At 43.7% G+C, this 24,208-nt stretch overlaps 1 protein-coding gene across 1 annotated transcript in view; it reads right to left on the reverse strand.

Annotated features, from left to right (window-relative positions):
- Positions 1-24,208, reverse strand: part of AK5 (adenylate kinase 5) — a 374,733-nt gene that overhangs the window by 25,131 nt on the left and 325,394 nt on the right. The window contains exons 11-12 of the mRNA XM_082266224.1: positions 10,488-10,651; positions 5,732-5,848 (exon numbers count right to left, since the gene is read on the reverse strand). Coding sequence (XP_082122350.1) covers positions 5,732-5,848; positions 10,488-10,651 — 281 coding nt within the window. The remainder of the gene's footprint in view (positions 1-5,731; positions 5,849-10,487; positions 10,652-24,208) is intronic.

Here is a 24,208-nt window from a genome sequence, read left to right on the forward strand (position 1 = left end):
AAGGGTCCTATTCCCAGATTCTGAAACAGATCTGATGCCCTATAGAGCAATAGAGAGGAACAGTTTAGAGACATCTGGTCTGGTTGGATGTATTATGCGCTTGAAATTGATAAATTTGTTTGAACACACCCTACCATAGATGAGGTCCTCTGGCTTTCAGATACTAGTGGAGTTCTTGATACTGTGTGATACCTGATGCACACACATGTATTACTGTTTTATGATTCCCTTGTTGCTCTCAGAGTGCTGAGCGAGTATTGCTAGATCACTGACTCACATGTACCCCACTGAGGTTTTGTTGTTGAATGTTATTGTTCCCCTTTCCCTGCTCCTGTCTCCCCTTCCTCTTTACTGTCTTCCATACCAGGAAGCCCACTACTTGTTTCTGTTAACTTCCCATCATGCCTGTATCCGGAGCACTGTAGTGTTTACTGTGTTAACGTTTTTACTTGCACTGGTCTTGTGAATTTTGTATTTCACCCATGATGCATGGGGAAGCTACGTATAATGCATGGGACTGCTCACAACAACTATTGTATTCTGCCTTGTGATGATGATACTGTTTGCAATGTAACCCATGACATTATTCATAGGCGTAACTAGAACCTTCAGGGCCCTGGTGCAGGAAACCATGAAGGCAGAGGCGTAACTAGATTTCTCAGGGCCCCGGTGCAAGAAATCATTAAGGCCCCCCCCCCCGATGATGGTGGGGAGGGGGCTGGGATCAGTGGCGGCAATGGTGGGGAGGGGGGTGGGATCAGTGGCGGCAATGGTGGGGAGGGGGGGTGGGATCAGTGGCCGTGGTGGTGGGGAGGGGGGTGTGATCAATGGCGGGGTGGAGGGGGGGGGGTGGGAATCAATGGAGGTGGTGAAGGTGCGATGGTGGAGAGGGATCAGTGAGGGCGATGGTGGGGAGGGGGGGTGATGGTTGGGAGGGGGGTGGGATCAATGGCGGTGGTGAAGGGGCGATGGTGGAGAGGGATCAGTGAGGGTGATGGTGGGGAGGGGGGGTGGAGGAGGGGTGGGATGTGGTGTCATCCTCCCCCACCACCACCTCTGTCTTACTGATCCCATTCCCCCACCACCGCAGATCTCATCCCTACACCCCCCCAACACCTCTGTTGTAGATAGGGATGAGATCTGTTCTGTGCCAGGCATGGGATCATTAAGAGGCAGAAAGCCAGCAAGGGTGGAGTTTGGGATCAAAATTCTTCAAGGAAAGTTTACTTACATAGCAGTGGAGTCGGTCAGAGTCAGACGATTCCCCCTCACTCAGCAACTCCACTCCAGCCAGGCATGCACGCTTCTAGCAGGCAGTGTGTGGTTTCTTCGCAGAGGGGAGAACTCCTCCTCCCCCTGCACTCTATTGGTGTCAGCTGGTCAGCTGACTTTCTTTCAGTGTCCACCCCTGCCTCACTGCATCAGCCTCCTGAGTGTTTATTGGAGGATCGGCAGGGCTGAGGGCAGTGCAGGCTGCAGAAGATTGCTTTACAGAAAACTGCCCAGCCAGCCTCCTCGACCTCTTAGCAACCAGCGGACGTTGTAGACACCTCCCCCCCTGCGCACAACGATCGTGGAGGGCGGACTCGTACGTAGTAGCCACTAGCCAGCCCAGAACACTCAGGCGGATGGATGGGCCCCCTCACGCCGCGGCCCGGTAAGTGAACGGGGGCTGGCGGGCTCCCCCTCAGGTGGGGGGGGGCCCGCCCGCTGCGACCCTGATAGTTCCGCTACTGCATGAAGGGCCCCCCCAACCTCCAGCCTCGGTCGTTCCCTCCAAGCACAGAGCCCTTCCCACTGGTCCCAGGACTCTTTACGATGTCGCAGTGGATCCCTTTCTCATGTTGTGCAGCGGACCTCCTCCCTGCAGTCTTGGCCCCGCCATGGTGTTGGAAGGCCAGGGCCTAGTCGCAAGTGTGATCTTTGCAACCCTTGTAGTTCCGCCAGTGGTGTCTGTGTGGACTGTACATAGTGTCAGTCAGTAGAGCAGTGGACGTAATCAGCAGAGCAGTGGACATAGTTAGTAGAGCAGTAGACGTGGTCCGTAGAGCAGTGGACATGGTCAGTAGAGCAGTGGACATGGTCAGTAGAGCATTGGACATGGTCAGTATGGCAGTGGATGTGGTCCGTAGAGCAGTAGACATGGTCAGTAGGGCAGTGGACATGGTCAGCATGGCAGTAAAGATGGTCAGTATGGCAGTGGAAAGGTCAGTATGATGTAGGACATGGTCAGTATGGCAGTAGACATGGTCAGTAGGGCAGTAGACATGGTGAGTATGGCATTGTAAAGGTCAGTATGGCAGTAGACATGGTCAGTAGGCCAGTAGACATAGTCAGTAGGCCAGTAGACATAGTCAGTACAGCAGTGGACATGGTCAGTAGGGCAGTGGACGTGGTCACTATGGCAGTGGACGTGGTCATGATGGCAGAAGTTTTACATTTTTGTTATTTTTTTTATTGTTGCTTTTTACCATTCTATTCTATTTTATTTTATATATTTATTTTACATTTTTAATGTTTTATTTTTTTTACAATTTTATTTTTTTTACAATTTTTTAGGAGCCCCATTGGGGGGCTTTGATGAGATATCAGGGGGAGAGGGGATGCTGGTAGCACTGCAGGGGAGTGGGGGCGGGGCAGGGAACACAAAGGAAACAAGTATCCTGGATACAGGGCTAGTGCAAGGATTTTTGTCTACAAAGGCGCAGGTGCATTTTGCAGCTCCCCGTTCACCACCATCCTCCAGCCAAACCTGCCACACACACAGTAACACCTTCTGTGTTAGAGTGCCTCAATCTGGATGAGGGGCACCTTCAGAAAGGGAAGGGGGAGGGGGGAGTGCTAAAGTTACTAGCAGATTTAAATACACTGACAAACTGAAGCCGAACTCCAGCGAACACTTTATAATCAGTTACAGTAAAAATACTTTGGGAAAAAGACATATGAGTGCTGGCAGCATTGCTGCAGAGGTTAAAGGAGTGGGGGGGTCAGCTTGTCAGTGCTCAGACCATACGCAGCACACTGCATCAAATTGGCCTGCATGGCTGTCGTCCCAGAAGGAAGCCTCTTCTAAAGATGATGCACAAGAAAGCCCGCAAACAAGTTTGCTGAAGACAAGCAGACTAAGGACATGGATTACTGGAACCATGTCCTGTGGTCTGATGAGGACAAGATACATTTATTTGGTTCAGATGGTGTCAAGCGTGTGTGGCGGCAACTAGGTGAGGAGTGCAAAGACAATTGTGTCTTGCCTACATAGTCAAGCATGGTGGTGGGAGTGTCATGGTCTGGGGCTGCATGAGTGCTGCCGGCACTGGGGAGCTACAGTTTATTAAGGTAACCATGAATGCCAACATGTACTGTGACATACTGAAGCAAAGCATGATCCCCTCCCTTTGGAGACTGGTCCACAGGGCAGTATTCCAACATGATAACGACCCCAAACACACCTCCAAGACAACCACTGCCCTGATAAAGAAGCTGAGGGTAAAGGTGATGGACTGGCCAAGCATGTTTCCAGACCTAAAGGTGGAGGTGGAGGAGCGCAAGTTCTCTAACATCCACCAGCTCCATGATTTCGTCATGGAGGAGTGGAAGAGGACTCCAGTGGCAACCTGTGAAGCTCTTGTGAACTCCATGCCCAAGAGGGTTAAGGCAGTGCTGGAAAATAATGGTGGCCACACAAAATATTGACACTTTGGGCCCAATTTGAACATTTTGACTTAGGGGTGTACTCACCTTTGTTGCCAGCGGTTTAGACATTAATGGCTGTGTGTTGAGTTATTTTGAGGGGACAGCAAATTTACACTGTTATACAAGCTGTACACTCACTACTTTACATTGTAGCAAAGTGTCATTTCTTCAGTGTTGTCATATGAAAAGATATAATAAAATATTTTCATAAATGTGAGGGGTGTACTCTCTTTTGTGAGATACTGTATAACATTAGCCATAGAAAGTAACATGATATTATTGTACTAGAGTAATTGCACATGTAATGGCAAAATAAACGATTACAAGTGGAAAGGGACAGATAACCAGCCTTGGATGCAGACAGTTTGCGTCCAGAGCTGTGCAGCAATCCCTAACTGCATGTAACTGCTCATTGTATGGTTATGTGCAAACAGTCTGCCTGTCGTTGATTTGTACAGGTTTGCTAGCTGTGGCCTATTACATTCACCTGTGCTACCACACACCACACAAATACAGCCCTGTCCAAAAGTTTTGGGAATGACACAAATATTAATTTACACAGTCTGCTGCTTCAGTGTTTTTAGATCTTTTTGTCAGATGTTACTTTGATATACTGAAGGCATTTCATGAGTGTCAAAGGCTTTTATTGACAATTACACAAAGTTTATGCAAAGAGTCATTATTTGCAGTGTTAACCCTTCTTTTTCAAGACCTTTGCAATTCGCCCTCTTATTCTTTATTCATGGCTGTGTTGAAAAATTGTGAGTGAGCCCACTCCCTTGGCTGTGAATTAACCCCATGCATTAATGGTCTCAGGATACTTTACTGTTGGTATGACATAGAACTGATGTAGCGCTCACCTTTTCGTCTCTGAACAAGGGTTTTTCTGGATGCCCCAAACAGACGGAAAGGGGATTCATCAGAGAAAATTACTTTATCCCAGTCCTCAGCAGTCCAATCCCTGAACCTTTTGCAGGATATCGGTCTGTCCCTGATGTTTTTCCTGCCCTTATTGCTACTTGGCCATCCTCCAAAGTCTTCGGCTCACTGGTCATGCAGATGAACTCACACCTGCCTGCTGCCATTTCTGAGCAAGTTCTGCACTAGTGGTTCCCCCGATCCCGCAGCTGAATCAACTGTCTTGGCGCTTGCTGGACTTTCTTGGGCGCCTTGAAGCCTTCTTCACCACACTTGAACCTCTCTCCTTGAAGTTCTTGATGATCCGATAATGGTTGATTTAGGTGCAATCTTAGTAGCAGCAGCAATATCCTTGCCTGTGCATCCCTTTTTGTGCAAAGCAATGATGATTGCACGTGTTTCCTTGCAGGTAAGCATTTTTAACAGAGGAAGAACAATTACTACCCTCCTTCTAAAGCTTCCAGTCTGTTATCTAAACCAATCAGCGTTAAGAGTGATTTCCGGTTTTGTGCTCAACACTGACACCTGTGTTAACGAGGGAATCACTGACATGATGTCAGCTGGTCCTTTTGTGGCTGGGCTGAAATGCAGTGGAAATGTGTCTTTTTGGGATTAAGTTCATTTTCATGGCAAAGAGGGACTTTGCAATTATTGCAATTCATCTGATCACTCTTCATAACATGTATTAATCTTCATTTATGCAAACTGCCATCATAAAAATTGAGGCAGCAGACTTTGTGAAAATTAATATTTGTGCCATTCTCAAAACTTTTAGCCAGGGCTGTACACTCAATTATTGGCGATGTACAGCCTTATGCGGCCATGTGAATGAGGCTTAAGTCTGTAATTACATAATAGAAAACCACTATGTAGAAGGAGCTTCCTTAATAGGAGACCTGTCACCCCAGAAAGCTGTCTATACCCTGGATGACTGATCACGCAATCACCCAGCTGTTCTGTGCATGCAGGACTGACTTCATGTCAATGCGGCAATGTATTAGCAGGGCTCATGGGATTTCTGCAGTGCACACCTGAAGGAAGAGGCATAAGGTGCATTGCAGATCCCTCCACCTAGCTGGTGCTTAGAGAATTTCCTTATAAACACAACAGAGGTGCTCACCTTGCATTCAAACTCTTCAGCTTGCCTAATTTCACAGGGGAAGTTGTCCAGCAGGAAACCCTTGGTGATCCCAAGCGATGAGCTAATTGCATCCTTCAGAATGTCCAGAATGATGTCCTACATAGAGCAGAGGTACATTGTTATATTCCCATAGAGTTCAACAAAAACAAACACAATTCTGCCAAAGAAAGCAAACACTTAGCCCCCGTTCACACTGGGGCGACCTGTCAGGTGACCTGGTCGCCTGACAGGTCACCGTAGGTCGCCTGTCATAGAGAAGCTGTGTACCCGTTCTAATAGGAGCGACACAAGTCGCTCCGACTTAGAAAAAGGGTCCGGAGCTTTTTTGGGGCGACCTGGAGCGACCTGCATTGACTTCAATGTTATGAAGTCCGTGCCGGCCGCTGCGAGGTCGCGGTGCGAGCAGCACGCCGCGACCTGTGAGGTCGCCCCGGGAAGTCGGATCGCCCCAGTGTAAATGGGGCCTTACAGACAAGACTTAAGAGACAGCAGGAAGTTTACAGTGTGCAGTGAAATCAGAGTAAGGAATTTCAGTACAGGAGAGGAGTCTGTACAACTGTGCAAGAATGAAGGGAAAGCTGAGCAGCTTTACAGGGACACTAAACTCTGATTTAAAGAAATTATATTCTAGAATGTATTCCTAAACCAAAACTAAAGCCCCTGATAAAACTAAGAGCTGGCTGGCTCTTTTTTGCAGAAGAAACATCCTGTGTCTCCTCTGCAATATAATAAAACTACCTGCTTGTTCTAAGTCTACTTTAGAATGTACACTAAGCTGTGCATGAGAGGCTCAGCTTACATTTCGGCAGAGATCCTGTGTTCCGGGATGACTGAACTCCTGGGCAAGCGCAGGAGTGACGTCATCCCGCACCTGCCCAATGAAGACAGGCCACCCAGAAGAAGATGGTAGAAGATGCTGGCGACTGTTAGGAACCTCAGACACTTGAAGGAGATGGAATTATTGCAGATTTCATTTCCACGTAAACTCAAAAAGTCCCTTCTATTGCTGTCAGCCTCCTCCAAATCTCAAAAAATGTTTTTGCTGCTGTGCTCCAACTTCCTGTTGGGAGGAAGGCTATGTTCTTCTCCACGGTCCCACTGTATGTAGCAATGCAGCCACCCTCTCTTGCTTGATGGAGTATAAACTATGGGATTTGTAGTGTGCATAGAGCAGTGCACATGACCGCAACTAATGTGCACTGCTTGATCCTAACAACTGGAAGTGAGTAAAAATGAGAGGTATGGGAGTTCATGGAGGTTGTTGCAAGGAGGCAGAAAAACACGGGAGGAAAATGGAAAATGATATCAAATACTTACTGTAATTTTCCTTTCCTGGTGCCAATCCATGACAGCATACGTGTAGTGGCATGTTGCCATGTTGACACCGGGAAAACGGAAAATTGTATCAAAAACGTACTGTAATTTTTCTTTCCTGGTGCCAAACTATAGCAGCACACTACCACAAGTACACTGCCATGTTGGCACCAGGAAAGAGATTTTCTGAAAAATAGATTACAGGGTCATTAATTAGTGGTTGTGTATGGATTCATTTTGGAGAATAAGGATATTGTTTAGTGTCACTTTAATGCCTGTACATGTAATGTTACATTGATTACAAATGCACTTTAAGAAATCTTTTATTTGCATGTAATAACAGAACTAACGTTCTATCTTTTGTTGGTTGACAAGAACATGTAGATGCCTAAATGCAGTCCTACCTCCCGGATCTACAAGACAGGAATTCATGGAAAGCGTTGACTCCTATCAACGGAACCTTTGTTGCGGGAGCCATGTTTTATCTCCATAACCTTTCATTAGAAGAATGATTTCACTAATGTATTTTATGTCTGCCACAACCAAGGCACTGACGCCAAGGATGGATAATCATCTTTTCTTTTCTGTCTCTTACGTTCTCCAGCAAAGCGTACATTGTGTCATAATCATTTTATTCCCAGATTCCTCTCCTGTTAGGAGGATTTATCTACAACGTGTCACCGGCCTTTATACCCACCGCAGCTTCTCTCATCTTAAATGTTTTCAATGGAGTAAAACTGACAGATGGAGCCGCTGATAAACATGAATTACTGAAATTAAATTAAAAGGAATCTGGAAGGAGAACAATACAGAAGGTGACAACTTTTACTACTCACAGTCACCAATCAGACTCAATCTTGCTTGAAAAGTTTTAATGTGTTGGTGATGCAAATAGTTTATATAGAGGTTTTACAGCAAGGAATTGCACACAAAAAGCTAGGGGAAGGCTGACATAAATTGAGATGACTTTCCTAAGGCTGGATACACACTATACAACTTTTGTTGGTTGATTTCCTTTAGATTTACCGTCAACTATGTAGTGCAATGGCCTGCCTGATTGTATACGAATTGAAAGTGTTTAGATTTGACCTCATATTATATGGTTTTGGTAAATTGTAAGGAAAAAATCTAAAGATAATTGTATAGTGTGTATCCAGCCTAATTCTTTGCACAGCTCTGGAATTTGCTGGACCACATTAGCAGTTTACTGAATACTTCACTAATTGCCTGAAATTGTTCTTTGTCCCTTTCGATGCCAGAGCTGTTTTTGCACACATTTTAGGCCTAAACCCCCATTTATTACATATTTTCTGAAAGGAAAGACCATGGAGAATAAAGTAGTGGAAGTTTCAGTTTTTTATGTCACACGATATTTGCACATGGGTTTATCAAGCACAAAATTTCAGTATAAAATATACTAAAGTTAATTTATGGACACACAAACACAATATATTAGCCATGTTTTTTGCTAAAATATATAAGATAAAGTTATTCCAAGTAAATACAGCAGCAAGAAAAAGTAATGTGAACCCTTTGGAATGATATGGATTTCTGCACAAATTGGTCATAAAATGTGATCTGATCATCATCTAAGTCACAACAATAGACAATCACAGTCTGCTTAAACTAATAGCACACAAAGAATGAAATGTTGCCATGTTTTTATTGAACACGCCATGTAAACATTCACAGTGCAGGTGGAAAAAGTATGTGAACCCCTAGACTAATGACATCTCCAAGAGCTAATTGGAGTCAGATGTCAACCAACTGGAGTCCAATCAATGAGATGAGATTGGAGGTGTTGGTTACAGCTGCCCTGCCCTATAAAAAACACACACCAACTGGGTTTGCTTTTCACAAGAAGCATTGCCTGATGTGAATGATGCCTCGCACAAAAGAGCTCTCAGAAGACCTACGATTAAGAATTGGTGACTTGCATAAAGCTGGAAAGGGTTATAAAAGGATCTCCAAAAGCCTTGCTGTTCATCAGTCCAAGGTAAGACAAATTGTCTATAAATGGAGAAAGTTCAGCACTGCTGCTACTCTCCCTAGGAGTGGCCGTCTTGTGAAGATGACTGCAAGAGCACAGCGCAGACGGCTCAATGAGGTGAAGAAGAATCCTAGAGTGTCAGCTAAAGACTTACAAAAGTCACTGGCAAATGCTAGCATCCCTGTTAGCGAATCTACAATACGTAAAACACTAAACAAGAATGGATTTTATGGGAGGATACTACAAAGGAACCCACTGCTGTCCAAACAAAACATTGCTGCACGTTTACAGTTTGCACAAGAGCACCTGGATGTTCCACAGCAGTACTGGCAAAATATTCTGTGGACAGATGAAACCAAAGTTGAGTTGTTTGGAAGAAACACACAACACTATGTGTGGCGAAAAAGAGGCACAGCACACCAACATCAAGACCTCATCCCAACTGTGAAGTATGGTGGTGGGGGCATCATGGTTTGGGGCTGCTTTGCTGCATCAGGGCCTGGACGGATTGCTATCATTGAAGGAAAAATTAATTCCCAAGTTTATCAAGACATTTTGCATTAGAACTTAAGGCCATCTGTCTACCAGCTGAAGCTCAACAGACGATGGGTGTTGCAACAGGACAATGACCCAAAGCATAGAAGTAAATCAACAACAGAATGGCTTAAAAAGAAGAAAATACGCCTTCTGAAGTGGCCCAGTCAGAGTCCGGACCTCAACTCGATTGAGATGCTGTGGCATGACCTCAAGAAAGCGATTCACACCAGACATCCCAAGAATATTGCTGAACTGAAACAGTTCTGTAAAGAGGAATGGTCAAGAATTACTCCTGACCGTTGTGCAGGTCTGATCTGCAACTACAGGAAACGTTTGGTTGAAGTTATTGCTGCCGAAGGAGGTTCAACCAGTTATTAAATCCAAGGGTTCACATACTTTTTCCACCTGCACTGTGAATGTTTACATGGTGTGTTCAATAAAAACATGGCAACATTTCATTTTATGTGTGTTATTAGTTTAAGCAGACTGTGATTGTCTATTGTTGTGACTTAGATGATGATCAGATCACATTTTATGACCAATTTGTGCAGAAATCCCTATCATTCCAAAGGGTTCACATACTTTTTCTTGCAGCTGTAGATACCTAACACATCAAGTTTTAAATGTGCATGCGCCCACAAAATGACTACGAACTTAAGCACCCTAAAATTTCAATTTATTTGATTATGCTTTTTAAAAACCCCTTCAGGTCATCAGTTTAGAGTCAACCATCTTAGAAATATGGTCTTCATTCTGGAGTGAGCCTAGATATGTAACATGTTCATTGCAAGCAACATTTTCATACATAGGCGGCCCCAATGAGTGCATTTTTATGTGTGTGCATTGTGGAGGCGAGGCAGGCTAAAAAAAGAATTACATTTAAATTACACTCACCATTGGCACCGGATCCCCATGTTCCATTAAATCCTTTATGAGTTTACTTCTTTCCGAAGGCATGGCCAGATCACTATGCAGCAGATCACCTACAGACAAGTAGGTGAAGCCGTATTTCTGCATTAATTTTTCACACTGAATCCCTTTACCGGATCCCGGGCCACCTGCCATTCAAAAGATTATAAAGCATTACTGGTACAAACATCAAAGAAGACAGTCATTCAACTTTTATACAACATTAATTAAATCCCATCTACAACTTCCTGACAGTTGTTACCCTTCCCTTAGCCCAAACTTCTTTGTATAGTTTAGGGAAGGGTTGGACCTGTCAAGTTTTTATTGCAGTTCTTTTTTCCAATGAGAAATTCTTCATCCTTGTGATGCCAAGATAAGATTTGAGTGGATGGGGGTCATTGGAACAGGAAGGCAAAGACAGCAGAAAAGAGGTCATTCACATAATAAATATGGTTGGGGTGGTGTAGTTCATCCTTAAGTTGAGAGATTTATTACGACTGTGTTCTAAACCTAGTCAGGTTAATAGGTTGTTATAAAGATAAATTGCATATGGAAGGGCAATATATACAATGGGTACGGAAAGTATTCAGACCCCCTTAAATTTTTCACTCTTTGTTATATTCCAGCCATTTTCTAAAATCATTTAGGTTCATTCTTCTTCCTCATGAATGTACACACAGCTCCCCATACTGACAGAAAAACACAAAATTGTTGACATTGTTGCAGATTTATTAAAAAAGAAAAACTGAAATATCACATGGTCCTAAGTATTCAGACCCTTTGCTGTGACACTCATATATTTAACTCAGGTGCTTTCCATTTCTTCTGATCATCCTTGAGATGGTTCTACACCTTCATTTGAGTCCAGCTGTGTTTGATTATACTGATTGGACTTGATTAGGAAAGCCACACACCTGTCTATATAAGACCTTCCAGATCACAATGCATGTCAGAGCAAATGAGAATCATGAGGTCAAAGGAACTGCCTGAAGAGCTCAGAGACAGAATTGTGGCAAGGCACAGATCTGGCCAAGGTTACAAAAAGATTTCTGCTGCACTTAAGGTTCCTAAGAGCACAGTGGCCTCCATAATCCTCAAATGGAAGACGTTTGGGACGACCAGAACCCTTCCTAGAGCTGGCCGTCCGGCCAAACTGAGCTATCGGGGGAGAAGAGCCTTGGTGAGAGAGGTAAAGAAGAACCCAAAGATCACTGTGGCTGAGCTCCAGAGATGCAGTCAGGAGATGGGAGAAAGTTGTAGAAAGTCAACCATCACTGCAGCCCTCCACCAGTCGGGGCTTTATGGCAGAGTGGCCCGACGGAAGCCTCTCCTCAGTGTAAGACACATGAAAGCCCGCATGGAGTTTGCTAAAAAAAAACCTGAAGGACTCCAAGATGGTGAGAAATAAGATTCTCTGGTCTGATGAGACCAAAATAGAACTTTTTGGCCTTAATTCTAAGCGGTATGTGTGGAGAAAACCAGGCACTGCTCATCACCTGTCCAATAAAGTCCCAACAGTGAAGCATGGTGGTGGCAGCATCATGCTGTGGGGGTGTTTTTCAGCTGCAGGGACAGGACGACTGGTTGCAATCGAGGGAAAGATGAATGCGGCCAAGTACAGGGATATCCTGGACAAAAACCTTCTCCAGAGTGCTCTGGACCTCAGACTGGGCCGAAGGTTTACCTTCCAACAAGACAATGACCCTAAGCACACAGCTAAAATAACGAAGGAGTGGCTTCAGAACAACTCCGTGACTGTTCTTGAATGGCCCAGCCAGAGCCCTGACTTAAACCCAATTGAGCATCTCTGGAGAGACCTAAAAATGGCTGTCCACCAACGTTTACCATCCAACCTGACAGAACTGGAGAGGATCTGCAAGGAGGAATGGCAGAGGATCCCCAAATCCAGGTGTGAAAGACTTGTTGCATCTTTGCCAAAAAGACTCCTGGCTGTATTAGATGAAAAGGGGGCTTCTACTAAATACTGAGCAAAGGGTCTGAATACTTAGGACCATGTGATATTTCAGTTTTTCTTCTTTAATAAATCTGCAACAATGTCAACAATTCTGTGTTTTTCTGTCAGTATGGGGTGCTATGTGTACATTCATGAGGAAGAAGAATGAACCTAAATGATTTTAGCAAATGGCTGCAATATAACAAAGAGTGAAAAATTTAAGGGGGTCTGAATACTTTCCGTACCCACTGTATATAGCAGCAGAGGAGGTGTTTAAAAATGCACCAATGTGACAGGAAATTGTGTCGGCTATAGGAAGGTCAATATATTCTGCAAATCTGCATTTATTTAACGTTATTCAGCCCGTAGTTGTCTAGCTGTTAGTTTCATGCATGCTGTTTATACACATTGATTTAAAAAATTAAATTCTTTCCTCGGTGTACATAATATAACAGGATACTAACATTTATAGGTAAAGTTGTTCCAGGAAATATCCGATTGCCTCTCTGGGGATCAGGAAGGATTTTTTTTCCCCTGTTTTAGCAAATTGGATCATGCTTTTCTGGGTTTTTTTGCCTTCCTCTGGAAGGCAACTGTGGGTAAAGGATTGTGTATATAGAATTGTATGTTTTTTTTCCCCTTTTATTGGTTGAACTAGTGTTTTTTTCGACCAGACTAACTATGTAACAGTGCACTGCTATCAACAGTCTCTGGATACCTGCATAAAGCAGCTTTTTGTATAAGTTCATCATAGACTGGCTTTTATCCTGGCCATAATATTGGATTTGGATACATGTTAATAGAAATGTATGACGTGTCAGTTTAATTTGTTTTCAAGGGTATGAGTTTTTTCTTACAACAATAGAGAGAGAGGAAAACATGTAAAAAGGGGCCGAGAGCTCCACCTGCTGGTGGGATAGAAAAACATATTTTTTCATCCACAATATAAAAAAAATGTGCCCATCTGCTGCGTATCTCGGGTCAGCTTTTTAATAGCATTGTTTGGTCAATGAGAAACCACCTTTTGTTGTGCATTGCTTTTCACTGTGTGGATGTGTTCATCTTCTGTATTTTTGTATTTATTTTTTAAAAAAAATAATAAAAACTATTGAGTACAAAAAATGCATATGAAACCACTATACATTCCCTTTATGTGCATAGTCTGGGAAAAAGCAAATGGTAGTAAATAGTAATTGAAAAGTATAAAGTAAACTGTGAACCTAGGGGCTGCAATAAAAGGGAAAGTGTTATTCTTATTATACAAAGTGTATAAATGTGGCAGTAGAGAGCTGCCACCTACTGGTAGAAATTAGGAAATTACAGGGTGCAGCTACTGCAATTACCAAATGTGTTTCCACATCCACAATAAATCAATATAAAAATTTGTGATCGCGCTGCCTATAAATCAAAGTAAAAATAATAACTAGAAAGTGAAAAAAATTACTAAATAGGTAAGTGTTTCCTATATATATATATATATATATATATATATATATATATATATATATATATATATAAGCCAGTCTATGATGAAATATATCTAAAGTGCCAGTGCAAATTAAATCCATAAACAAACATATAATGCAAAAAAGGACAATGCAATAAATAAAGCTTCTTATAGCTTGTGCAATAAAAAAGTCTCTATTTAATAAGGTGCTTCATAGAGATGACACCACAGTGTAACGACAAATTTCCACTCGTGCTCCTTTCACCAGGTGAAGTGCAAGCTCACCTCCATTATAGACCCCTAAGAGTCAACAAAGCATAAACACAGATCAATCTGATGAGCCAAACTCTGGTGTTCAGGTTCCTTTAAGAACAATGGAATTCCCTCTCCAAGATGGCTCCTCAAAGCTCACTCATAGGTCATAGGCAACAAACAGAAAAGACAGCCTCCAATAGTGCAGTACCTGGGTTATTAAGCTCAACACACCGCACAGAACCCACTTCATAAAATGCACTAACATTTATTGGGTAAAAAATAAGCATACAGTAAAACCTCCAAGACGACCACTGCCTTGCTAAGTCAAGCATGTCTCCAGACTTAAACCCTACTGAGCATCTGTGGGGCATCTTTAAATGGAAGGTGGAGGAGCGCAAGGTCTCTAACATCCACCAGCTCCGTGATGTCATCATGGAGGAGTGGAAGAGGACTCCAGTGGCAACCTGTGATCATTTCAACCTGTGAAGCTATGCCCAAGGCAGTGCTGGAAAATAATGGTGGCCACACAAAATATGAATTGTTTAGACAATAATGGCGTGTTGAGTTATTTTGAGGGGACAGCAAATTTACACTGTTATACACTGTTATACAAGCTGTACACTCACTACTTTACATTGTAGCAAAGTGTAATTTCTTTAGTGTTTCTTCAATGTTTGTCACATGAAAAGATATAATAAAATATTTGTAAAAATGTGAGGGGTGTACTCGCTTACCTATTTAGTCATTTTTTTTGTCACTTTCTAGTTATTATTTTTACCTTGATTTAGAGGCAGCGCGGTCACACATTTTAATATTGAGTTATTATTATACAGAATTTACATAGTGCCAACAGTTTGTATTGCCCTTTACAATATAAAGGGAGATAGTTCAAGACAAGAGGGTTTAGAGGGCCCTGCTTGTGGGAGCTCACAATCTAAAAAGGGAAGGGCAAGTGATACAAAAGGAAACAACGGTGGGGAGTTGATGGATAAAGTAAAATCTCAGCTCTTAGGTAGAGGTGGGATAGGCTTCCCTGAAATTTTCAGGGGTCGCCTAAAAGTGGACAGAAAAGGAGACAGCTGGACAGATTGGGGTAGAGAGTTCCAGAGGATAGGAGAGGCTCTGGAGAAGTCCTGGAGGCGACAAGGGAACTAGAGAGCAGGAGATCACAGGGGTACAATCAGGACTGCTTGGTTGGCATTATGAGATGTGATTGGTGATGTAGCTCAGATCAAATTTGTGGATGGCTTTGTATGTTGTTAATATTTTGAACTGCAATTGTTGGGCAAGTGGAAGCTAGTAGAGTTTTTCTCAGAGAGGGTTGGTGGACACTTATTGGTTAGTAAGAATAGTGCATTTTCAGAAAGCACATATTTCATTTTTCCATTGACTTTCACAATCTAAACACTTGCTCTTAAACATTTTTGTATTAAACATAAAGATTTGTAAATTAACCACTAGATGGAACTCTGTATTTCCCTCAGCGTCCATCAACCTCTGCCTAAAGAGAGTTCCAGGAACATGCAGCAGGTAAGTGTAATCTATTAATAAAGATTTGTAAATTAACCACTAGATGGAGCTCTGTATTTCCCTCAGCGTCCATCAACCTCTGCCTAAAGAGAGTTCCAGGAACATGCAGCAGGTAAGTGTAATCTATTAATGGAAACCATTCATAAGGGAAACAAGGGGGCTGCCATTACTGACCTCCTGGAAAATGTATTGTAAAAGGTTAATCTACAGTGAACTGAAGGGGAAAATTCAGAATTAACTAACATTGGTGGGAAACACATAACAAGGAGGTGAGACTCTAGTCTAGACCAATGTTTCTTAACCAAGGTGCCGTGGCACCCTAGGATGCTATTTGGGATCCCTTGGGGTGCCGCAAGCACTAGACCCAGTTTGCCCTGGATCAGAGACGGGTGAGAGGATGGGGTGAGGGCTCTGTGATATAATAGGGGGGGGGGGGCACTGCCATGAAGATATTGTGATGTGATAGGGGGTTATCATGTATGAGGGGAACTCTGATGTGATAGGGAACTTATGATGTATAGGGGGGGACTCTGATATGATGGGGCGTTTTTGATGTATAGAGGGGACTCTGATGTAATGGGGAGCCTCTTATGTATGGGGGGGGGGGACTCTAATGTATAGGGGGACTCTGCTTTGATAGAAAGCCTTTTATGTATAGGGGTGACTTTGATGTGATTTGCTACTGGCAATACTTCTGATCAGCTTTCTGATAACGGTGGACTACACCTGTGCAATGAGCATTGGCAGGACCACTTTTAATCTCCACTAGAAGCGCATTGTAGAGTGGCAACACTGCAGTGCAATTGGTAGACAGGAACAGAAGGTTTTCATACTGTAGCACCCTCCTACATACAGTAGGTGCTAGATTTGTTAAAATTAGTTACTGACTCACTGTAATCAGTTGTTGTGATTGTTTTGGTCTGTTCTGTGTTTCACTGGATGCAGGGTTGACTGCTTTACCCTGTCTGTCTGGAAAGCTTCTGAAAGATAGTAGGCTGGGAAAGTGAAATCAGCAGCTGAATATTTATGCAGCCCTGGCCAATCCCTGCAGAGAGGTTCCCAGATGGTGGCTGGGAAGGAGCATAAAGCTAGATAGAGCAGAGGGGTCCTTGTCCTAGAGGAGGAGATCCCAGCCTAGAGAACTTCTGTCCTCCCGGTAGGCTTGCCATGTGTCTGCTGTTCATTAAGGTCCCAGCTGGGCTAGCTGGAAGGGGCTATTTTGCAGAAAAGTGCTGGAGCTGACTGAGAGACCTTCGTCTGGGGATCTGGTCTGGCATCACCGGAAAAGGTGTCTGGAAGATATTGGAAGGATCCATATCCAAGGACATTAGTAAGTACAGAATGGAGTGAGAGATCCATGAAACTGTGTGCTGCTGCTATCCCTTGAGTGCTAAAGTCAACATTGCTCAAAAAGGGGACATTGTGCCTGGTGTCCTGGTATAGCTCAGTCCACCAACTGCTTGTGCCCACTATAATAGGAGGAAGATTAGTGTCCTCAAGTTGCTACTAGAGTTACTGGAGTATCCCACAATTACTCTACTTCTATCCAAGTTCAAATTCTGCAAAAAAAGCATCAGAAAAGAATACCCTTGGACTCATTGAGCCAAATGAGTGACTGTGACTGTGTGTCTGGCTGGCAACTATGGGAGAGGATCCAAAGGACCTTAGACTGCGGGTTCCTGTGGGAGTGAGCGCTACAACACTATAACAGAAAGTGTCTGAACAAGCAGAATCGCCAGGCATGATTTCAATGCTCCAGCTGAAAAGAGATTGGAAACATCTTTTGTAATTACATTAACAATGTTGACAATTACACAAGATTAGGGTGATTGGGTTTGAATTTACTTTAAGAGTAGGACATGGAAAATAGAACAAATTCATGTATCCACTTTGCACCTCTGAAGTTTAGTGACCAGCATCTGCTTTTATGAGCTGTAAGCAACAACGACAGTACGGTCGCACTTCCCTAGTAGCGCATGCCAGAAGCAACTCTAATATGAAATTCTTTCCCCAGGCTGGTTAGTCAGACAGTTGCACTTTTCTAAACAACATCCCTGTTCAAATATTGGTGTGTTTATGAAAATTTAATGGTAAGCTACAATTATGAACATCAGCAGACAACTATTTTGGAGGAAGGAGAACCAATGATGAATAATAAATGTGAACAAAATCAGTGGTGTGAGAAATGAAAGCCAGCAGGTAAATGGTGAAGAAATGATTAGACTTTGATGTGAAATCTTTGCAGAGGCAGCTTTTAGAAAGTTTCAGAAATGAGAACTGAAACATGAACTCCATGAAACCAGTGAGAAGCAAAGCAGACCTTCCTTAAAGCTGAATTCCAGGCAGACATTAAGGCTCAATGCACACTATAAGCTGAAAAAATGCCAGAAAAACGCTGGATGAAAAACGCTCATAATAGCGTTTTTGTGCCAGCTTTTAGCAGCAGTTAGCATCAGTTAGGAGCTTTCATCTTTTTTTACTGTTGGAAAAACGCAAAAAAAAAATAAAAAATAAAATACATTTTGAGTTTTTTTCTGTACCTAGAAGCTGAGGCTGGGTTCACACTAGTGCGAATTGGATGTGGGTTTCCCCGCATCAAAGTCGCATGACAGGACAGTGTGCCAGGCTCTCAGTTAAGCCGGTTCACAAACCTCTGTGGCGGCTGCAGGGAGGATTGTACAGGGGTCCTGTGCGCCTTTGGCTCCATTTCAGGTCCGAAGTCAGGCAAAAATTTGGGCCTGATTGTCCCTGAAACAAGAACAGGGATGCACCGGACCCCTGCTGTGAGCCACATCCAAACTAAAGCCCCGTACACACGTCCCGAATGTCGGCCGAACGATCGGCCATCTTTTGTCTGGTGCTGTCCTGTCGGCTGAAAACTGCAAAAGACTGCACATGAATTTTGTCGGCCAACAACAGCCGACTGCAGAAGTGATGTCATGTGATGGTTAACTTTCCTTGTCTTTTTTCTTTTCTGAGCATGCCCAGTCTTGCAAATCTGCTGTCTGTCGGCCGAATTCTGTACTGACTGGCGAACAATCGGCCGTTCTGGTGTTGACCAACAAAAATTTTATTGCCTGCACGACAGATTCTGTTCGGCCGAAAATGCGCTGTCGGCTGTCGGAAGCATCATACTAACAAGTATACAATCGGCCGATCGGTCGTCGGCCGAATATTTACGGCCGACAATCGGTACGTGTGTACGGGGCTTTAGTGTGAACCCAGCCTGAAGCTTTAAAAACCCTTTGAGACTAAAATAGTGTGCATGGACACATAGGGTAACACTGCTTCTAGAAGCAGAAAAAAATGCTCAAAAGCTGCTGCTAGGAGTGCTTTTTAAGGTAGTGTGCCCAAAGCCTTAAAGTGAAATAAAAGTCTTGTGTTTTTTGTTTAAAAATAACAAACATGTAATACTTACCTGCTCTGTGCAGTTGGTTTTGCACAGAGCAGTCCAGATGTTCCTCTTCTCGGGTCCCTCGCCAGTGCTCCTGGCCCCTCCCTCCTGCCGAGTAACCCCAGAGCAAGCAGCTTGCAATGGGGGCACCTGAACCGAGCCACTGCTCTGTGTGTCTATTCAGCCCAACCCCACCCCCTCTCTCTACTCATTGGCTCACTGACTTTGATTGACAGCAGCCGGAGCCAATGGCACCCACTGCTGTATCTCAACATATCAAGAGGGAGAGTTCTGTGCAGCTGAGGCTCCCGTGCACATCACCGGATCAAGATGGGGTCAGGTACGTAATAGAGGAGCTGAAGGGGGCTGCTACACATAGAAGGTTTTTTTTTTTTTTTTTTTGTAATGCATAGAATGCATTAGGTTAAAAAGAAACCTTCTGCTTTTAGAACCACTTTATTATATATTTCTTTTAAATACAAGCAGTGTAAGTACCAGAATCTGACTTAGCACCAACTGCTTGCATTCCTCTCTACACTAGCACTTAGACTAAGAGAGTGAGATGCAGCACTCAGTTGTTCTTTTATGTACTAATAAAGGAACATGCTGACAGGAGGAGAGAGCAGAATGACAGAGATGAGCTTATCACTCCTTTCACTGTCAAGTCCAGTCATTCCCAAACCAGGGTTCCTCCAGAGGAGTGCAGGAGTTCCTGGAGCTGTGACTGCTTGACCTCCCTTTTGATGGTGCCTGCTTAGTTCTGGGGCTGGAAAATGCCACTTGCAGAGCCAGAGGCATGGCACCAATGATCTTTTTATCTACCCGAAAGACTGTCATTCTGACCAACTTTGTCAAAGTTGTATACTTCCCACCAGCCACCAATATGAAGCATTTTTCCCAATGATCTCCTAAGAATAGATTTTAGCAGGGATTCCGTGAGACCAGAAAATTATTTTAGGGGTTCCTCTGGTTGAGAAAAGCTGGTCTAGTCAGAGAAGGACAAGACTGTAACTGCTGAACAGAAAATGAAGGTCCACTGACTGCCATTGCTCACATATATGTGTTTCATTAGTGGATTACCTGGAGTGCAGGGAATACTCCTTAGCCTAATAAGTGAAGATTCATTTTGCAAAGAATACCAAATCCCGTGCAAGGAAAATTGAAGAAAACCGCAATTTTGCTTGAATATGATTGAATGATGGAAGTCAGCAGAGCTTCTATTCAGTAAGCTAATGGAAAATTCCCTGACAAAATGCACAGCTTATTTGTCTTTAGTAAATCAACCCCTTTGTTCCACATAGAAACCCTGAAATGATCTCTGGTAAGGGTACAGTGGGGAAGAGAGGAGTCACTGCTCTTTCATTGTGTTAATCTTGACCTACTGAGCACTGTAAACAACAGGCGGTAAAGAGAACATAGAAAATGGAACTTGAAGCCCCACCTACTGGCTCCATGTGAAAAATGCAAATAATAACTTTTGAAGCCTGAGAATTAGTCAAAATGTGAAAAATAATGTATGGTGACCCATTCACACTCTATCCTACACCAAATCCCTATAAGCAGCCAGCACTCCGAACATTACAAAACTAAAACAAGAAAAAAATGCTTATATAGGGCAGGGCTAAATCATATAGAAACTAACCTAATATAATGCAAAGAAATGCCGCTCTAGGTGAGTGACCGACTCTCACACGTTGTAAACAGGGACCCAAGGTTCGTCACAGCTCGTCTCTGAGATTCAGAGACATGCAAAATCTGGAATATGGCTGCACTCCTTGGTAACTTTATTGAGTATTAAAATCACATCAAACTGTGTTTGCCCGTACAGGATGCACAAGTGTTCTGTGCATCCGCTTGCAGGCAGTCCCAATTATATCACTCACACAGTCAAATTTGGAGCAGTGGCTGTGCTTGTACAGCCACTTCCTCCCAATTGACATAAATTGGAACACCTGCGCATCCCATACAGGCAAACATGGCCTTTTGCATGGGTGAAGGCTTAAATGCTGTAAATGAGGCCTACGACATGTCCATAAATGAAGTATCCATTGATTAGTCATCACAATGAACTGCCGGTGATAATTTGTTCTTGTTGTCAGTAGCAATCAGGATCTCCCTTCCACTGTCTCATACCGGGCTGGAAACAGTGAAAAGAAAGGTTTGGAGGAGGGGGGGGGCTGAGGGGACTTTAAGGGTACCGTCACAGGACACCACCATATTATCAAAACGGTGGTGCAAACCAATGTGCCTATTCACAGGGGTAAGGATCTTACCACACCCTAAATAATAGATATGGCCACCAATGCGTTGACCCAATTGTTGGATGGCTTTGCCTACATAAAAGGCTGAACATAGGCACGTCATGAGCTAAATTACCCCCTGAGTGGTACAGGTAGCATGTTTGTGGAGTCTATGCGTATGATTGTTGGGTAGTATAGTAACAGGTCCCTCTTTGACCCAGGGACAACGAGGGCATTGTCCACATTGATATGTCCCAAATGGCCGAGAAGAATTAGGGACTCTATCCCCATAGTGACTGGCCATCAGGCGGTCACAGAGGGAGGTGGCGCGTCTGAAAACCAGTTCGGGTTGGTCCCTCACGTATTGGATAGTGTTGGATCTTCAGCTAAGAGATGCCAATGTTTGGCAATGATAGATCGAAGTTGCATGGAGTTGTCCGAGTATTGTGTGATCAATCTAACCGTAGATGTAGATCTGTCCTAGATTAAATTTTAGCACGATTGAACGCCTTCCTCAGCGTGGTACGCGAGTACCCACGCCCAAGGAGATGTTGCTAAAATTTTTGTTATACTCATGTTTTTTTCTTTATATCCAGCCTATGTATGTAATACCAACTGTATGCTTTCTTTTTTGCCCCTGAAGAAGCGCTAACCCGCAAAAGGTGTCAGGGAACTGAGCACTCCAACTACTCCATATGTCTGGCTAGTTGTGGTAGTCAATCAAGGGCATCACTATCCATCTGCCATATTTTTTGCAGTTGGTGCACATACTATATCCATATTTATTGGTGTATTTATCCACATTGTGTATTTGTATGTTTTCCTATTGTCCATACATATGGACAATATCATTTTATCATTCATTTTCTTTGTTGTTCAGATTAATAAACTTAGCCATTTTATTTAAATTGTCGTCAATCTGTACTATTTGTCTGTGACGGTACCCTTAAAGTCCCCCCAGCCCCCCCTCCTCCAATCCTTCCTTTTCACATGCTTGTTGGGACGCTGGTACCTTTAGTGAACAATGTATGCTCTTCTGAGCTTTGTCAATTCAAACTCGGGCTGGAAACAGTGATGGGAAAGGCTTTTATACGCTACTCCTTCAGACATGTCTCATTATGGGATGCCTTTTACTGATAGCAGCAAACCTGCATATCAGCATCTCTGTCATTCTGCTCATGCGATTGCTTTCGTATTTTATCTTCATGTATCAGTCAGTGTTCTGCAGTTCTTAATTATAAATGATGCAAGTAGACATGACAAGACTCCCTGTTACTGTAGTTCCAGATTATAATACACCTGTACTTAGGTTGTCAAAACTAAACATAACATTCAAACAATGGGGTCATCCATGTTGTCTTCTGTGTACAGGAGTATAATTATTGAGTTGGCATAAAATCACAGAGGGAGAAAAATGTGATTGTTTTGTACGCAGCGTTTAATCGCTGTCTCCACCTCACCCTCACTCTGGAATTAAGTGACTCATTTACCATGGTGCAGGAGTGTAATTACTGTTTCACGAGCACCGGCTTCGGCTTCCCCCCTCATTATTACCCGCAGCATATATCTCTGATAATCCACTGGATTTTACTGGGGTAATTGTACAGGGAACATGTACGATTAGTTATGTTTAAATGTTACGTGCGTTAATTTTCATCAGTTTTGTAGAGGTAATATTTTCTGAGCTCTTGGTGGTTTTACTACATTGTGCTTTCAAATATTTACTACAGCATGCACAAGGTTGTGCATAGACATTCCTTCCCCCTAAGCCAGTGTTTCTCAGCCAGGGTGCTGTCTAGGCGAGCACAGGACCCTGTTTGCCCTGGACCAACTTCATGGGTTACCATGGTCCAGGTGGGCCAGTCCAGACCTCCTCCCTCTGCAACGCGGCTGGAGCCAAAAAGTAGGGCTTTGATGTAACAAGGAGACTGTGTGATTGGGAGACTATGATAAGGGGATTGTGCAGTAGAATGGTTCTGTGATGGGGGGCTGAGAGACTGGAAGACTCTGTAATGGGGGGGGGGGGCTGTGTTAATGGGACATTCTGTGATGGGGGGCTCTGATGTAATGTGAGGACTTATGTATAGGGGGCCTATGATGCATAGGGGATACTCAGATGTGATGGGTACTCTCATTTATAGGGGGCCTCTGAAGTATAGGAGTGACTCTGGTGGGAAGGGGTAACACTGATGTGATTGGATACCCCTGTGATGTGACGGGAGACTCAAATAGGAGAGGACTCATGCAGAGGCGGTTCTTTAATTAGGCATTTGCCTAAGGCCTAGTTAAAGAGTCGCCTCTGAGCCTGGCAGCAAGGATCTCCTTGCCATCAGCACAATGCCAAGTCCCGGCTGGTCTGTAAGTTGTACAATCCGCTTTGATTGAGGGCTGCGATCAGGACCAAATTTACCAGGGGACGGGTGCTCACTGACAGCTCCGGATCCCAGCAAGATACAACCGTTCAGCAGAGCCAGCGCTGACAGTTCCTTCTGATCCTCCTCCTCCTGCCCTCTCCTCCAGAGCTTGCCCCACCCACACTACTTTCTTTCTTTTTCTCTCCCCCTCCTTGCCAGCCAGCCAGCCCATTTGCTTAAATTATACTATGGCTATTCCTAACCAGAAGACAATTGTGGCAAGCATCGCCACTTACAGAGTATTCTGTCAGGAATGATTGTCCAACTGTATTATGTGTGTATTGTATGTGTAAACGTAACCCGTGCAGTACCTGTAGGATTTTGTATTGTGTTAGCTGCTGGCTCATGAATGCGTATTGGAAACCCCTGCTGCCCCTCTGTGGAGACCCCATGTGGCAAACACAGCCACTGGATATTGTCCTATTGTTTGTCTGGCAGAGTAAGGTATTATGGGATGTTCAGTTTTGTGTGT

Source organism: Pelophylax lessonae (genome assembly GCF_965119305.1).
Source record: "Pelophylax lessonae genome assembly, chromosome: 8".
NCBI lineage: Eukaryota > Metazoa > Chordata > Amphibia > Anura > Ranidae > Pelophylax > Pelophylax lessonae.